The sequence below is a fragment of the Elaeis guineensis genome, chromosome 5 (assembly GCF_000442705.2).
Source record: "Elaeis guineensis isolate ETL-2024a chromosome 5, EG11, whole genome shotgun sequence".
NCBI lineage: Eukaryota > Viridiplantae > Streptophyta > Magnoliopsida > Arecales > Arecaceae > Elaeis > Elaeis guineensis.
The window spans coordinates 129954899-129972128 of record NC_025997.2 but is presented as its reverse complement, the minus strand read 5'-3'; the positions used below and the strand labels follow the sequence as shown (position 1 = coordinate 129972128).

Below are 17230 nucleotides of genomic sequence, written 5' to 3'. Positions count from 1 at the left end.
CTTAAGCACATGCACACACTAGAGTTGCCCGATGTGGGACTATTAAGGGAGATCCCCCCACAGCCTGCCACAACATGCCCCCCCACTCTGGAGGGTGCATGTGTGGACAGGGGGCGGGTGCCCCTTACCTGGCGCGCCACTGTTGTGCGCACGTGTTAAGGTTACGGCGCCTTCCCCTCTCTACCACTTCGTAAGGTATTGTCCGTTTTCCCTACGGTGCCTTCCCCTCTCTATCACTTCGCAAGGTATTGTCCATTTCTCCCGGCGGCGCCGCTCGTACGGGCTGCACGCGGCCGGGGTCACGATTTTGTCCTCTCAACCCCTTTGGGCAAAAAGCGTCTCGCGGGGCAAGAGGGAGGCCGCACTACTTAAGCATATGTACACACCAGAGTTGCCCGATGTGGGACTATTAAAGAAGGTCCTCCCATAGCCTGTCACAACAATTAGTATAAAGATTTCTTTGGCTATTCTATTGAACTCTAGTGGGTCATAAAGATTAACCCAACTCTAATAGCCTTGCAATTGAGACACAATTTTTTTGTACAGAAGCATTGGTAGTTTAAGCATTATGAAAGTAAAGAGCTCATAACATGGTCCTAACTTAGTAGACAAAAGCCCTTATTTTACTCTTCAGGAAGGCATCTAATTGCAAATAAATCATTAAAAATATTTTGGAAAGTAAGAATGTAATCATTCAATGATAAATAACGATTCCTATGCATATCTTGAACTTGTTGAAATAGAGAAAATTCTCGCTCTTAAGAAGCTCTAGCATAAATGATCTCAAGAGCATGCTATACCTCTGGTAGATATTTATAGACTAGCAACATATGCAAGGATCTCTTCTAAGAGAGTTTCAACTGTCCATGTATGTAAAAGACAATTTGATCTCCTCCACTGCACAGTCTTGATTTTTTACTTCTTTCTTGCCATTTGCTTCACCATTATTTGGGACAGAAGCGAGTATGGTTGGACTTGGTATTAGATAATCTCCATTTATGAAGCCTTGAAGATCTTGGCTCTCAATAAGACCAAGCATTTGATTTTTTTTCAACTGGAGTAGTTTGTTTGTGTCAGTTTCAATGATACAAAATTTCCTATGTTTAGAGTTGATGGATAGAGATACTTGAATGTCAAGATGAGTTTGATGTGGCCATGGATGAGGGATCATGAGAGAGAGGAGGACTCTGAGACAAATGAAAGATAATAGGCTTTTGGCGGCTGAATCTCAACATAAGAATTGAGCATTTATGTCATTATATATATAATAACAATATATGATTCTACATATCATCAAGATTACAAAGAATATTATATTTAAAACTTAAATTAAAAACTACTAGAAATTTTTTCAGTATAAGAGGAAAGAATCTCTTAAGTTGCTATAGTAGTCAAGTAATCATAGAAAATTTGCATAATTTCTTGCCAAGTTGACAAGGTCTGGAGAATGATTCTAATCTCCTGTAATCATCGAGGATTTGTCCAATTTCTTGCTAAATTGATAAAGGTATGGAGAATTATTTCTGAATTTATGAAGATTTTGAGATTTGCTTTGATGCTTTATGATCATAAAGGATTCGGTCAACTTTTTACCAAGTTGATGAAGATTTGGAGGATCAAACTAAATTGGAGAATCAGTTTGTTTTCCTTGCATCAATGTTGTTATCACTCGGCTCCCAAAGCCACACGAGGACACCAAGATAGGCACAATCGCTCATTGAGTTCCTGCAACATCATAAATCAAAATGCAGAAATCGCTAGCTTGCTGAAGCATCTGCAGCTGGGCTCGACGAGCATCCATTGGATCTTGTGTTGTGTTATCAACTGGCCTAAATGAGTGAAGTGGCCAACCCCCCAAGGCCTGAGGGATTTGACCCACCCGGCCATAGGCGTCAGAGCTATAGGAGGTGTAAGACTTGTAAAGGAAGTAACACTGCCACCACCCACAGCCTCTAGATTAGTAGACCCAAACCACAGCACTCCATTTTCCTCCTCTCTCAAAGATTAGATTTTAAACTAATACACGGTTACACCATTAAACATTTATCCTATATTTGGTTGTGGTCATGAGAGAGTGGATGGGTGAGATTGCGAAGATGGATGGTCTCTATCGACTGTTTAGTTTAAAAAGTTACGGTGAGAATAGATGAAAAAAGAAAGATTGTCCATCCATCCTGACCCACTAATTTGCACTTTTTCAACTTGAGAGGATGTAAGAAATGATGAATGAGCATTGATGGATGGATTTTTGCACAGATAAAATTATCTCTTATTAATTTTTACAATAAAATTATAATATTTCTTTATTTTTTCATTCATATTATTTATATATATTTTTATATATACTATTAATCATATATTATTAAATCTTATTACTAATTATTTTAATTTTAGTATGAAATTATGATAATTATAATTAAATAACTAGAATTATCAATTATCTTCTATTTCTCTATTTTTATTTATTATTTTTAATTAACTATTAGTATAATATTAATTAACTATTCAAATTAAAGTATTAATTAATTAGTTATTTATATAATTAATTAATATTTAATTTATAAATTATTTATTAAATTAAATTAAATTAAATATTTATATAATTTTTCATATAATTATGGATTATAATGATTATAAGTTTATATATATTTTTTTAGTATAAATAAATATTATAAATCGATAATAGTAATATTTTTTTATCAAAGAATAATCTAATAAAAATATTATATAAATATCATCCGTCATTCTTTTCATTCTTCCTATACTAAACAAAGGAGAAAATTATTTTTATTCATCCTTTTATATTTTACTAAATATATGAAAAGATGGATGGAAGATCCTGCCATCCTCTCTCTCATCCATCCTCCATATCAAATAGAGGATCAATATAAGTCATTGTTGCAAGTCAATAAATACTAATAATCTCTATCTATCTCCTCTCTCCCTCAAGGACCACTTCCCCCTATCTGTATGTTGGGATGCAATTGGACTGAGCTTGATTGAGCTAGGATCCGAATAAGCTTGGTTTGAAATTAACTTTGACTTAAATATTGAGACCAAGTTTGATTTGTTTATTATTATTTTGATCTTGATTTGAGGTTAATTTAGAATCAAGCTAAATATGAGACTAAGCTTGAATCCTTAAAATTGAGCTCAAATCGGATTAATATTTAATAAAATTTAAATTTAGATAAACACTCAAGCTTGAAATAATTTAAATATTGTGGATTGCTGGACTTATAATCCGACAATTGCCGGGTCTATCTTTAGCTCGTTTGCAGAGCCCATATTGCTGGTTCGAGCATATAGCCTCAAGAAGCGTCAATCCAGCCTGGTTTCCCCGAACCAAAAGCCTGAACCGGGCTTCCTTTCTCAGGTGGTTTTAACACCCTTATTTTATATGGCCGGTTAGGGCCCTCCTCGCTGTTCCAAGTATCGAAAATTTTTGAAGGCAGCCGAACGAACCCAGCCCCTTTTTTTTTTAGCCTTCTATCTCACGATCTTCGCTCTGCTTCGAATCTAGGGTCCACACTGCACTCTTTTCTTCCAGGTACGAGCTTTTCGTCCATCGCTTCTATGGATTATGATCCGTGAGTGATCTGCTGTAACCCTAATTCCAACCGTGCCCCCTTTTTTTTTTTTGTTTTCTTTTTTTACGAAGTGCTAGCACTCCGATTTCTCTTTCCCAGATGCGATTTAGGGTTTCTTGTTACTATTTCCAACTCAGGTTATGAGCTCTCTGGGTGTGTTTAATGTTTGTGAATGTTTGTATGTGTATTGTTTCTTCATTCATATTTGTGATGCTGCGATTCTGAGCGATTTCTTTACTTACGCCTGGATTTTTCGAATTAGCGTTAGATTTATATGTAATATATTCCATGCAGGGAACCTTTTCCTGGAACGTGAAAGAAGATCGACTTTTTTGGAATTTCATCTTAAGATCTGTAATACAATCCCAGATCTGAGATAACTCTGGGTTTCCAGTACATCTTAGTGAATTTTATGTAACCTAGGATCCATATTTGGCGGTTCTTCTGCTCATTGATGTGATGAAACGAACAAAAGGAGAGACAAGATGATAGAAAGGAACTTCAAAGCCTTGTTTTCTAGTGCAAAAATCTGACGTTAGTACTGTGGAAGCTCCCTTTAAACCCTTAGAGCTGCCCTAACTTACAAGTTGAAGACTTCTAATTCCTAATTGAAAGATCTCTTCGAAAGTTAGTTTTAAAGAATAAAGACAAAGGAAAAATCTCATAAATATGATTTCATTTCAAGAAGTGGAATTTTATAAGGGCCTACCAAGTGTAGTGGCTGATCCCCATTGAAGAGATAAACAGCCATGTTTGCACTGATTCACCCAGCATCCTGTCCTTTTGGTGTTCTGAGTTCTGCCTCCTTCGTTATGAGTAGGGCTGGAACTGGGCCGGGCTGGGCCGGGTTCTACCCCTGCCCGAGCCCGGCCCGAAAAAATTTTTCGGGTTTCGGGCCGGGCCTAGGCCCGATTTTTTTGAAAAAATACAGGCCCGATCCCAGCCCGAGCTCGGGCCCGAGACCGGCCCGAACCCAATTGGGCTGGCCCGATTCCAAATCGGTATAAGGTGTAAGGTCCGAACCCAATCGGGCCTGGGTGAGATTGTTGCAGTCCTTGCGAAGGGAGGGGATGAGCGGGGGAGGGGACGGTCGGAGGCAAGGGAGAGGAGGGAGGAGCAGAGGGAATGGAGGAGTACCGGAGAACGTCGCTTACCAGAAGGCTCCCACTGTCGTGCCGCCGAGCATCCCCTCCATCGAGAGCTCCTACGGCAGCATCGCGGCCGACGGCTTCGAATCGCCGCCCAACACGCTGACGGAGCCCATTTGCGACACCGTCCGGTGGGATCTATCGCAGATCGCCAATAATCTGAAGTTGATCATCTTTCCGAATTTCTTCCAGGAGGATCCAGACAAGACGCTTCGAGATTGGGACCTTTAGGACTGATGATCGAAGAGCTCCGCCACCATCAACGCCTTCGACTCTCCTCCACCATAGCCGCCATCTCCCGCAGCCAAGTCCACTGCCGCCTCCACCTCCGACATCGGTGCGTCGTCTTTTCCCGACAGCGGCTCCCTCCGATCAAGAGGAAGACTTCCCATTCCGTCGACTTCGATTTGATTGTACCAGAGTCCAGGCAAAGGCAAAGGAGGGACTAGAGGGCGGAAGAAATATCGGGCCTGACTTTGGGCCTGATTCGGGCTTGGGCCCGGGCCGGGCTCGGGCCGGGCCAAAGGTTTGCCCGAGCCCGGCCCGAAAGCAAATCGGGCCCAGTTTTCTAGGCCCGAGCCCGGCCCGAAAAGTTTTGGGCCGGGACCGAAGCCCGGCCCAAAGCCGGTCTGGCCCGATGGGCCTCGGGCCGGCCCGAGCCCACTTCCAGCCCTAGTTATGAGTTGCGGGCCTTAATGCGATAGGCCGCTCCCCCTCTAAAATATGGTAGGACGCTTCAAGTTTAATACTTGCAATTCACGCAAATTCAAACCAGGTCGAAAGCATAAGCATTAATGTAAGCTTTAATGCCAAGGTCTTTTAAAATAAATAAATAAAAAAAAACTGATGCACCTTTTTTTTTTTTGTTAAAAAAAAAAAACCTTAACTTCAAAATTTCTGCCTAACAAAAATACAACCACTCAAACTCAATTCAGGGCCTTTTTCATGTCCAAAAGTCCTTCTGTCGAATTTTCTTGTGCAATCCTCTATCTTGATCAAATCAAATGTCTCATCTAATGAATTTTTATAGTCTCATGAGTTGTGAATTGATAAATGTTGCTTTAATAGATGTGGAAGATCATATAACCTTTCAGAAAAGATCCGGATTATTACATCACTTAAGCATGTAACTGGACTAATAAAAGATACATGACCATTCAGATTGAGATATGATCATGTAATGACAATCCAGTGAATCCTAACAAGGAATTCCCATGGCTTGGGGTTTCCGTTGGTCTGTAGATACCTGACAGAAACCTGATTGTAGTACCCGATTCAATAATTTTTGTATTCCAATCCAAACGTTAGGATTATTTTTCTAACCCCAATCTGTAGCCCATCTAGCCTATTTCATTAATTTGGGACCAATGTTCTAAAATGCAGTTCATGGGGCCATCTATGTGCCTGCATATATGGATGCCTCTTGGTGACTGCACTGCATTGCGGCCTGTCTGCATAATAAGCTGTCAAGGACCTATGTAGGCCCAAGCAGCTTGTTGATGCAGCCTGAGCATGTATGCATTGTGATAGTGAACGATAAGTCACTTGAAGAAGATTGACTTTTGAACATCTTTTTGGAAGTTAGTAGTTTAAATATCACATGTTTTGTTTGTAACTTGGTATTTTAAACTTAGTTATAAGCGATACATCCTTGTTGTTTGTTTTTTGGTTATTCAGCATTTGATGATTCATAATTTTGTTTGTTGCATTAGTTTGCTCGAAATTTGAGCATGGGTTGGATAAAAGTAGTATTAGTTTTTAAGATTAGCATGCCATACTATATCAAATAAGCTCTGAGCTAAGGAGAAGCATATGCTTAAATTTTTTTTTTCTTGAAACTTTATTCCTTATTTCTGAATTTTAACTTATTTTTGTCTAGCTTCATGAATTCCATTTATTTTTAAATATTTCTAAAATATTGACCTACTAGGTTCTTGCATGTGCACTTGCATAGAGTTGATTGTGGGCTGGGCTTGGGACAGAAAATGTCAAATTTTAAATAAACCTGGCCCGAAGCTCGTCTAAAAATGATTGTAGTTTAGGCCAAAGGCTTGGGCCTTGATCAGCTCTACATACCATACATGCACCATGTGATCAATTTCCAACATGCCGTGGCCACTTTCTAAAGCATTGTTCGTTCCAGTTTTGGCACATAACTTGTGCTTCAGTTGGTTAGTGCAGTTGCAATCATACCTTTCCTAAACACCACCAGCACTGCTTCCATTAGTTTCCGTATTATAGTGTTTCAATAGTTTGGGCTGAACTTATCTGAAACTGATTAAATTCTTATTGTATTCACAAACACAAGCTTGGTCATGGCCTACGAAATATACAACCATGTTCTAATTGGTTAGGAATTATCAATCTTCATTTTTGTTCTCCATAAGTTGACTTAGGCTTGGATAAAAATTCATTCAGAGTTGGGACAAAATCTACTTAGCTCTCTTGGTGCCTGCAATTTTACCTATCAGATTGCTTTTTTACACTTCTACTGCCTTTCAAACAATGCTTAATATCCAAGAAAACTTTTAATTGATTGCATTTAAAGTGTCCGATAATGCACGAGTTATCCTTGAAAACAAAATATTTGCACGGTGAGATGTCTCAGGATCCTCTGGAGATCTTGGTACATGTCACAGACCATGAACAATTTCATCTTTCTGTTTATCCCTGCTGTTTCTAGATACAGCAAATTAAAGACACGTCATAGGTGGTTCTTCCATCTTTTGTCTTACTGTGTATTCTAAGATTTAAATTGCGTTAGTTTTATTTGTTGTCCTTGGTTATACATCTGTCATCCAAGATAAAATTTTGGTATGTTAGCATAGTTGCTCTATCATGAGGAGGTACAGTCCGCCCTACTATAGCCCTCCAAGGAGGGGATATACTGGAAGGGGAAGAAGCCCACCAAGAAGGGGATATGGTGGGTACAGTGGCCGCAAGGAACAGAACAACAGGAGTCTTTTGGTCCGCAACATTCCCCTAAATTGCAGGTAATGATTTCTTGCTTTGGATATGATATTATGATAGTGAATTTTGTGTACTTAATTTTTGGTTAACAATGTCAGTTGAGGGAAATATATTACTATTTTGGAGTCTATATTTTGGTGATTTATTTATGGAGTTATTTTATGTAGCCTTTTCCTATCGTCTTCATCTTTGGTTTGCAGACCGGAGGACCTTCGTGCTTCATTTGAAAGATTTGGGCCAGTCAGGGATGTTTACTTGCCCAAGGACTATTATTCTGGGTGAGCGTTTGTATATTAAATCAGTTATTCTTGTGATAGTATGTATAATCTTATTTCACTTGTTTTTCTGTTTGTGACATGGCCTGCAGATTTGTACTGCCATTTTCCTGTTCATACTTTCACCATTATTATTTTGGATAGTAATAATTGAAACCTGCTCTGAGGCTTCATAAAGGCCAAAAATATATCAGTAACACTTACAATGGTCAGTCAGTTTGACCACTTTAGTTTCCTTACATTTTGCATTACTTTCCCTTTGACTATTGATTGATTGATATCTTTAAGTATGTAAAAAGATCATTTTTTCCTTTTCCTTTTTTTTTGGTAGAGGAATGCTTCTTTTGTAATAATATCATCCGACTCTCTTTTGCTTTCAACATGAATTATTTTTTGAACTGGTTCTCAGGGGTATATTGGTTTGAAGTAAATACAAGCCTTGCATTTGTTGAAGACACTGTTTAGCATTGTCTAACCTTTTCATTTGGTTGAGGGGTTGAGTCTTGTTCAAATGAAGAAGTTCCTCCTGTTTGGAGAGATTTTAATTCCAAGTCAAAATTAGTTTGGGGAAGAGAAGATGGAATGCTGATCTTTTGAAGTGGGTTGCATGAGAAGATAATTTGAAGCAATGTTGGTTACATTCGTGTTGAAGATTTTGAAGTAAATGCATTATATGAAGTTTCTGTACATAGTCATTAGAGAAGAAACATCAGAAACTAGTGCATGGACTGCTAACCGCTTTTTGTGACACTTGAGTACCCTTTTGATGGAAGTGCTATTAAGTCATTGTCTGTGCTCCATCAAGAACTATAGAAGGCATATTAAGTGATTTCATTTTGACGGTAAACTTAGCAGACACATGTGGATTTTCAACCTTTCCTAGTTGTTTGGTTTGTTAATGATGTGTTTTCCTTATTTGAATATATGTATTTTATTATGTCCAATGCAGGATGCCCCGAGGATTCGGATTTGTGGAGTTTGTTGACCCTTATGATGCATCAGAAGCCCAGTATCACATGAACCGACAAATATTTGGTGGTAGGGAGATAACTGTAGTTCTTGCTGCAGAATCGAGGAAAAGGCCTGAGGAAATGCGTACTAGAGCTAGGCCTAGGTATTTTAATGACCATTTTCATCTAATTGATTTTGCTTGATAATTCTAAAATTGATCATGATATTTTGTCTTAGAATATGCTTACTTGTGACCAAATCTTTTGTACAGAGGGCCTTCTGGTTATGATGGTCGCCGTTCTTCTTATTATGGTAATCACTTGTTTCATTATTATTATGTAAATTTCTCTTAGACCTGCTGTTTGGAAGTGATGAATATTGTCATCAGTGCTCGTGCATATTTATCCATTTTGTTATATTCTTATTTATAGGTAACAGCAAAGCTCATCCAGAATTTGTATTTAAATTTAATAAAGAAGATTCATGATAAAGAAATGGAAACAACTGAATCGTTATGTCAAGAATATTCATTTTTTGATTTCTTTCAATATTTACTAAACAAGTTGATTTGCTTAGAAAATGTGCTTTGAAATTTCTATTTGCATCTAGATCCAAAAGATTTCTTAAAATAAAATTCTGATATATATATGTGTTAGGATCTCTTAAAGATATCTAATTTTTATATATTTCTGAACATTCATTTCTTGTTGCTTAAATAAATTATCATATTTCTTTTTGAGAGAAAGGGGAAGGACACGTGTATTATAATTACCTAGATCTAAGTACCAGGGGATGCACCACTGAGGACTTGAACCTGGAAGGCTACGACCTTTGCTTCTTTAATGGAGGATGTAACTGCCAAGGGCCACAAATTCATAATGATAACTATATAAGATAGACTATCTAATGTGCTTGTTTGATTTTTGCTCATTCATGCTGATTCTTTGTTCAAGCAAGTTCCTGCTTGCCCGCTTGAAGACATTAGGGTGGGCAGTATGTGGTCATGGGATCATCTCGCATGATGGATGCAAATGAACCAGGCCTAAGCCAATGATATTCAGTATTTTATTTTCAATATGGCAGTTCTGATTACCTGACCCTAATCAATGTAAAGTTTGGCAAGTGGGCCACTTCATTTGCATCCGATGCTTGTTCAGTTCCCATTCCTCTGATGCTCCCTTTGTACGTTTTGTGCTTGATAGGCAAGCAAATAATTTTTTACTCTGTACCTGTGCAATTATGAATTTATGTGAGCTGTTTTCCTCCTTTTTTTAGCCCCAATTTTATACTTAATTTGGAGTGGGCCAGGCTCGTAGTCCCACCGTGAAAAATAACGATGCTTGCCTCTTTGCCTGACTTTTATCCAAATTAGTATCATATGTGTCAGGCTGCAAGATGCTGCTGTCAACTTTTTGTTAATAGGAAAACTTTGCTAGGGTGAATTTCTTTCAAAATAATTAGTAATTTTTACAATTTTTCCATAAGTTGACAAGCGTATAATTCTAAATCAAAGTCTCATGCCTTGCATATGAACGTACCTTTCTGAGTTTTAAGTTGGCATTGCTTTTTGCATCTTAGCATCACAGTACACAATTTTATATTTACAAAGTACTTCCAAGTTTGTCTTTTTCACGTCCATGTCATAGCTAGATGGTCATAAACAAAATTTCTGTTCCTTCTAAATGATGTCATATTTGGTTGGTTGTTTGCTGTCTATATGGTGGTCTTTGGTTGGGAATTTAGTATGTATAGTATTCACTTTGGTGTTAAATCATAGCAGTCTAATCCTCTACAAGTTGCATGCGTACTTTGTTTGCTAAGAAACATGCATCTAATCTCCTACTGAGATTTTTTTTTTTTTGCATGATGAATGTAATAGGACGCTCGCGCTCTCGTTCAGTGTCTCGTTCACGCTCTCCTCGCTACTCATATAGGGTTAGACAGCGGTCACGGTAGGTGATGCAAGATGAAATTTGACAGAAGGAAGCAAATTATTGACTCGATAGACGAGGAACGCTTTGATGACCCTTCTTTCATCAACAGATCGTACTCACCTGCCCCGAGATACCGAGGTGATCAATCTGTTTCCCCAAGGAGAAGGCAATCAGGTCATACAAGATCCCCAAGAGAGAATCCACCACGATGTGATGAGGACCGAAGTCGGAGATCACACTCTCCAAGTCAGAATGATGCTAACCATAATCAAGCTGACAACAGGCGTGATGAGTAAGTTGAATCATGCATTTGTAAGTTTCTTTATGTGTTAATTTTCTCGAAGATAGTCTTGCAAATCTTGATCATGTTTACAACTTGGTGCTGACTGTTCCATTTGTTACAAAAATAATTGGAATACAGAGTTAATTAGTAATTTCATTTTAGTGATTCTTCTAGAGTTCATCAAATTTTGTCATGTAGTGAACTGATTATTTTAAATATCATATTGTGCCTGTGGTGTTTAGAGCAACTATATTGGGCATATGCAGTTAAAGCAATCCAAAATCATCTGCTGTAAGCTATGACTTCGACACGAGAGAGAACCAGAGAGACCCTTAGGTGCAGGCGTTTGGTTCTACACTAGTATGGAGCAGTTTCATGTCTTGTTAAGCAAAACTAGCTGCTAAATGGAGTCAGTTTTTTTTTTTTTTTTTATTGACGTGAAGCCATCTTTTTTTAATGTATATATATATATATATATGTGTGTGTACACACACACACACATATATATATATATATATATATATATATATATATATATGTGTGTGTGTGTACAATATATATATGTGTGTACACACACACACATATATATATATATATATATATATATATATATATATATATATATGTGTGTGTGTGTGTACACACATATATATATTGTACACACACACACACATATATATATATATATATATATATATATATATATATGTGTGTGTGTGTGTGTACACACATATATATATAGATACACACATATATATATATATATATATATATATATATATATATATATATGTGTGTGTGTGTGTGTGTGTGTCTGTGTGTATGTGTTGGATGTGTGTCTTAAAAGTCAATTGTTGGCTAACATATTTTATAATTTTAGGATCTAATTTTGTATTTGTAAAATATTTATTATTAATAAAAGATATTTTTATTTTCAATCATATTTTATGTGTTGTTCATGATTTGTTTTAGAAATTAATAGATAATTTTGTATATTCTCAAAGTGTTGAGAATTTGAGACATACATCATTAGTGGTTTATTTCTAAATGCTTTCGATCGGAGGATCATCACGGAAGACAGTGATCGATCCAGTTAGATCGGTGTACGGATCACTTCCTTTCTGGACAGATGAGTCTCGAGTCTGTAGTGTGGAGACATTGAGGTGAGAGTACAGGTAGTTGTTTGAGAACAACTTGCACTGAGCGTGACTATCATGAGAAACCATTTGGATGTCTATTCATTCGTCAATGATTTTCTCAATGCTGCAGTAGTGTGAGTGATGCATTGACTATTCGCAGTGAGATTGCTGGGTTTGACTACATCTAAACTGGATCCCTAGCCATTTGGATCCTTGCGGTGTATGTTGGCTTCGGTGGGTTCAAGTTCGTTGTTAGGAGGAGGATGCACATAGATGGAATCTATCGATCTTGGTAGAAAAGGAGTAGTCCTATATGATTCGTAAGATTAAGTTCAGGAAGTCTTCGGTCGAAGCAAGTGTGAATATTGAAAAGAAGTTTTTATGAGATTCACAAGTGAACTCGAGTCGAGTTAATCTAGCATATGACTGATGTTGGGGTTTAATGAGTTCTTCATGATCTTTGTCAAGTCGAGACTCACAATAAAAAGACTGAATCACGCGATAACTGCACCTAGAGGTTTAATACTTTCATTCTGCTGGATTGTCATTATATACTGTTAGGTGTCACTGGTGAATTGTGAGACTTGTCGAGCGTCGTTTTGATGATCGATGATCCTCGAAAGGCAGAGTTGGAATTGTTTCAACCTATCGAAAGGAGTTTCGATGATATTGTGATTGAAATCACAGTATATCTCAACGGTTATTAATCGTAGAAGGATATAATCGTCAATGCCATTGATGATTAACTTTATGTAAAAGTTGTAATAAAATAATTCACTGAGAGTTAGTAAATTAGAGGAGAATTAATAAGCAATTGGATTGCTAATTGGCTCACTTTGATTGAGCAATGGGGTTCGGATCAAGTCTAATTGAATGGGATTCGATTAAGTTTGATCTATTTAGGTTATAAGATGATCTAATCGCTAAGGAAGATTAATTCTTGATTTGATCAGGATTTGGGTTCAATTGATTTTTAATTGGATTAGAATTTAATTAAGGAGTTTAAGTGCCTAATTGGATTGGGTTTACTCATTTAATTCGACTCTAACCAAATAGGATTTGGATGGGATCAAATTAGAAAAAACCAAGAGTCCAAAGCAGATTGGACTCTTTCCTTGCGCCACCCTTCTTATTGATGCTGATTTTTCTTCACGTTAATTTGGTTTTTGTGTGAAATTTCTTCATGCAAATCTGATGTTGTCGCCCACTCTTCTCCAAGCGTGAATATAGAAGTTAGTTCAAGTTTGAATTCAAATTCGATTTGAATTCAAGTTTGAATTTGATTTGATTCCTTATTTGATAAGGATAATTTCTATCCCTTTTTGGACGCCAACCATAAATGGGATGTTTTCTTTTTGGTGAGCAACCAGATTTTTTTTCACTATGAGAAATCTTTTCATCGAGTATCTTAGAGGAAAGATCAGATTGTGCGTGAGAAAGGTGTGGGCGACTCCTTCTGGCGTGTAGGAAACTCTAGAGTTCTAGGTTTTAGGTGTTGGGTTGGGAAGAGAAGAAAGAGAAAAGTGTTCTCCTATTTATCTTCTTCCTCCACCTCTTCTTCCTTCAAAATAGCCTTCTTCTTTTCTGGAGGAGTCCGAGAGCTCTGAAAGAGTCAGATCAGCCATTAAGAGAAGATCTCTGCAAGCGAGCTAGCATTTCGGTAAAATCATCGTACCTGTGATTGGATCGGAGCCTCGCGTGGATACACTTGTGGAGGTCGAACGCATGTGCGGCTTAAAGAACCTTCAATTCCACGATCATCAACTATAATATATTTCGATCCGCGCAAGATATTGAGATCTAATCTCAATTTCTTCGTAGATAAGATCTACATGTTTGAAGTTTCAGATTGTGCATGCTTGATTTAAGATTATGTATGTTATAGTTTCGGACATGGATAGTTAACAGATTAGATCTGATGGATGTTAGATTCAAAGGATTTAATCTAGATATCTTCTGTTGTTTTATTAATTCAAAATTGTTTTGAAATACATGCATGTAACTGTCCATATTTCTAATATATGTATATATATGTATGTATGTATACACACACAGAGGGGAACTAATGAATTTATTATCTTACTGTGATGCACTTACAGAAGGGATTCATATGATGCTGAGGAGGGATCACATTCCCGTTGGAGATCACCGAGACAAACCTCAGGTTCACCACCTGGATCACGTTCAAGATCTGCTGATTCATCCCCCAGGCGTAGCAGTTGATGAGCAAGTTACTGGAAGTATAGGCAAGTATGAATTTTTTTGGTTTGCTATTAGAGTTCTGTGCATCTGAATGACTGTACCTTGCCCTGTTTGCTGTATCTTGCAGTGCTTGGGTTGCTGTTTCTCATTTTGCCTTTTTGGTTGTCATGATATACGTTTCTAGGAGTGTTGATTAGTGTTTTGGTTGCATGGACAAATGCTTGTGTAGCTTAACTTATAAGCAGGATGTTATGGAAGATATGCTTTTAAACACCCGCCCCCACTCCCTCCCTCTCTCTCTCTCTCTCCATCCTTGTGCATGATGTATGTGTTGAAGATTGCTCACATTGTTCTAAAAGCTTTGAGGGGTGGCGTTTGTCAGATGATACTGCACCCGGCCAAGTGGGGGGGCTCATTAATGTAGTTGAATATGCGTAGAGCTGGCTTTGCCCCATTGATATCTGCTATTGTTGGGGTACCATAAGCATTTTGGGGTGGCTTTGTGCATCCAGTCTACTTTGATCTCTCGACCCACTGGTCCCAATTGAGGTGCGAAATTGAGGTTCTATCTTTATGCTGACATTATATAAAAGCAGCTATTTTCTTTTACTTTTCAATTTTAACAATAATTTTAATAAAAATTTTTTGTTCATGTTTGAATTATGACCCATAGAAGGTTCAAGGGAAAACTTTACTGGATAATTTATATTTAAATTTATTTTTATATCTAAATTTATTTAGATATGGATATAAATTTGAATATTCAATTAATATTCATAATTTTTAAATATTTAGTTTTATTTGTAACTCTATAAAGTGATATTTTATTGACTTTTAGACTCTGGTAACGGGAATAAATTTTGGAGGGTTATTCTGTCATTTATAGATAGGATTGTATATTTTGTTGAATAATTTACTTTTGGGCATTTGGTTAGAGAGAGAGGTGGAGGAATGAATAAGTCATAGTAGGGTACAATTGTAAATAGGAGGAAATAAGTTCTCTATGTTTTATGGAACAATGTTATTCCATTATTTTGGTGAGATAAAATTATCCAAATTGGTGGCCTTATTTGAATAAGGCTATTCCATGACTTTTTTCGGCTTTTGGCGGGACAATATACCCTTTTGGAGGGAAAGTTTTCATTTATCCAATTTATCAAATGCTCTTTGAGGGGGTGTTTAGCATGTGATTCATTTCAAGATCAAGGATGATATGGATGATTGTAATAAAATTATCATGTTTGGTTGTATTAAGATACAATTACATTGTAAAGCTTCCAAGCCATTCTAACTTCTTAAATCATCGTCCAATTTAAAAATGTGATATCTATTCTTAACATTAGGAGCCGAAGATCATTCCAGGGCAGCGGTCTTGGTTTGAGGATAAAAAATACCCCTCCAATTTAAAAAGCTGGTTTACTAATATAATGTATATTATATTCTGAAGTTATCCGATGTTCATACTATTTAGTAGTAGCCATTTATTATTATAACTAGTCTTGAGTACTGGGGGTGTTGTATCACCACCTTCGTGATCATCTTGCCAACATTTATAAAGGACTCCTGTTTAGATTCTCGTGTCGATGAGAAATTTTTAATGCACTGTGGGTGGTATAGAAAATCTAACATAGAATACATCTTATTTCATTAATTCACGTAATCATAATTTTTCAACGCATATTTAATATCTATAGTTTTATTTTTTCATCTAAAATTTTAAATGATGAAAATATTTTTATTTTTTAAAAAAAAATATTACTTCTTATGTTCATATTATGATATTCTATATGCAGAAGATCATAATTTTACGTATAGTATGTTATAATTTAATGTAGGATCTCATAATATGTCATAGGATATTATAATTTTTTTTAAATAGTAGATTTTTTTGATCATTTAAAATTTTCAAATCAAAAGATGAAATTGTAGACATTAAATGCGTGTCGAAAATTAGTTAGACAAAAATACCTCTTATTTTATAATATTCTGTATTATATTATAACATCCTACCTGTAGAAAGTTATAATTGAACGCAGAATGTCATAATTTTTTTGAAGTATATTATAACATATTGTATGCAGAAAGTTATAATTTGATGTAGGATGTCATCATAATTTTTTTAAAAAAATAAAATAATTTTATCATTCAAAATTTTAAACGAAAAAATAAAATTATAAATATTAAATATACATTAAAAATCGATGATTATATAGATCAATTGGATAAAATAATATATTTTATATTAAATTTTTTACACTGTTCGTAGTGTACAAAAAAATTTTTCGTGTTGATTTTCAGTGAAGAGTCCCCCTAAGCCGGACACATTCGTTCACGAAGGATGTTGGATCACTATTAATGGGCTTACCAGTCACATCCTACTCAAATGTAGTTCGTGCCCCGCGGCCCGGTCCTTGGGTTAACAAACTTGAACTCTCCTGGCTCTGATCCGTACCGGGTGAACGGCAAACATAGCACGATAAAAAAACACAAAAAAACACAGATTTCGTGGGAGGTGAAAGTGTTCCAAGCTGCCGGGTATTGATCTTGCGAGAATTTTTCATAATTCCAGGGTCGGCTAAAAAGTCCTGCACGCTAGTCATGGAAACGAAAATATTACAGTAAAACTAGATTAAAATAAGTAATTCTTCAGCTTTATGGGAAAGGGTATGCATCAGAAAAGAGTGTACTCCACAAGGAGAATTCACATGCCGAGATAAATGAGAACGGTCAGCCCGAAA

The 17230-nt window shown here is 36.6% G+C and overlaps 1 protein-coding gene across 3 annotated transcripts; it reads left to right on the top strand.

The window, feature by feature from the left end:
• Positions 1–3394: 3394 nt before the first annotated feature.
• LOC105045656 (serine/arginine-rich SC35-like splicing factor SCL30A) lies at positions 3395–14765 on the top strand. Of its 3 annotated transcripts, XM_010924015.4 has the most exons (9): positions 3395–3550; positions 7567–7731; positions 7909–7986; positions 8933–9097; positions 9206–9246; positions 10814–10886; positions 10978–11160; positions 14390–14536; positions 14620–14765. In XM_010924015.4, exons 2-8 carry the CDS (start codon positions 7577–7579, stop codon positions 14511–14513), a joined length of 819 nt encoding a protein of 272 aa, XP_010922317.1. In that variant the 5' UTR covers positions 3395–3550; positions 7567–7576; the 3' UTR covers positions 14514–14536; positions 14620–14765. The 3 variants fall into 3 exon arrangements, with proteins under 3 accessions (XP_010922317.1, XP_010922315.1, XP_010922316.1); XM_010924013.4 differs by having other exon boundaries at positions 14390–14765; XM_010924014.3 differs by having other exon boundaries at positions 3396–3550; positions 7562–7731; positions 14390–14765.
• The last annotated feature ends 2465 nt before the right edge of the window (positions 14766–17230 follow it).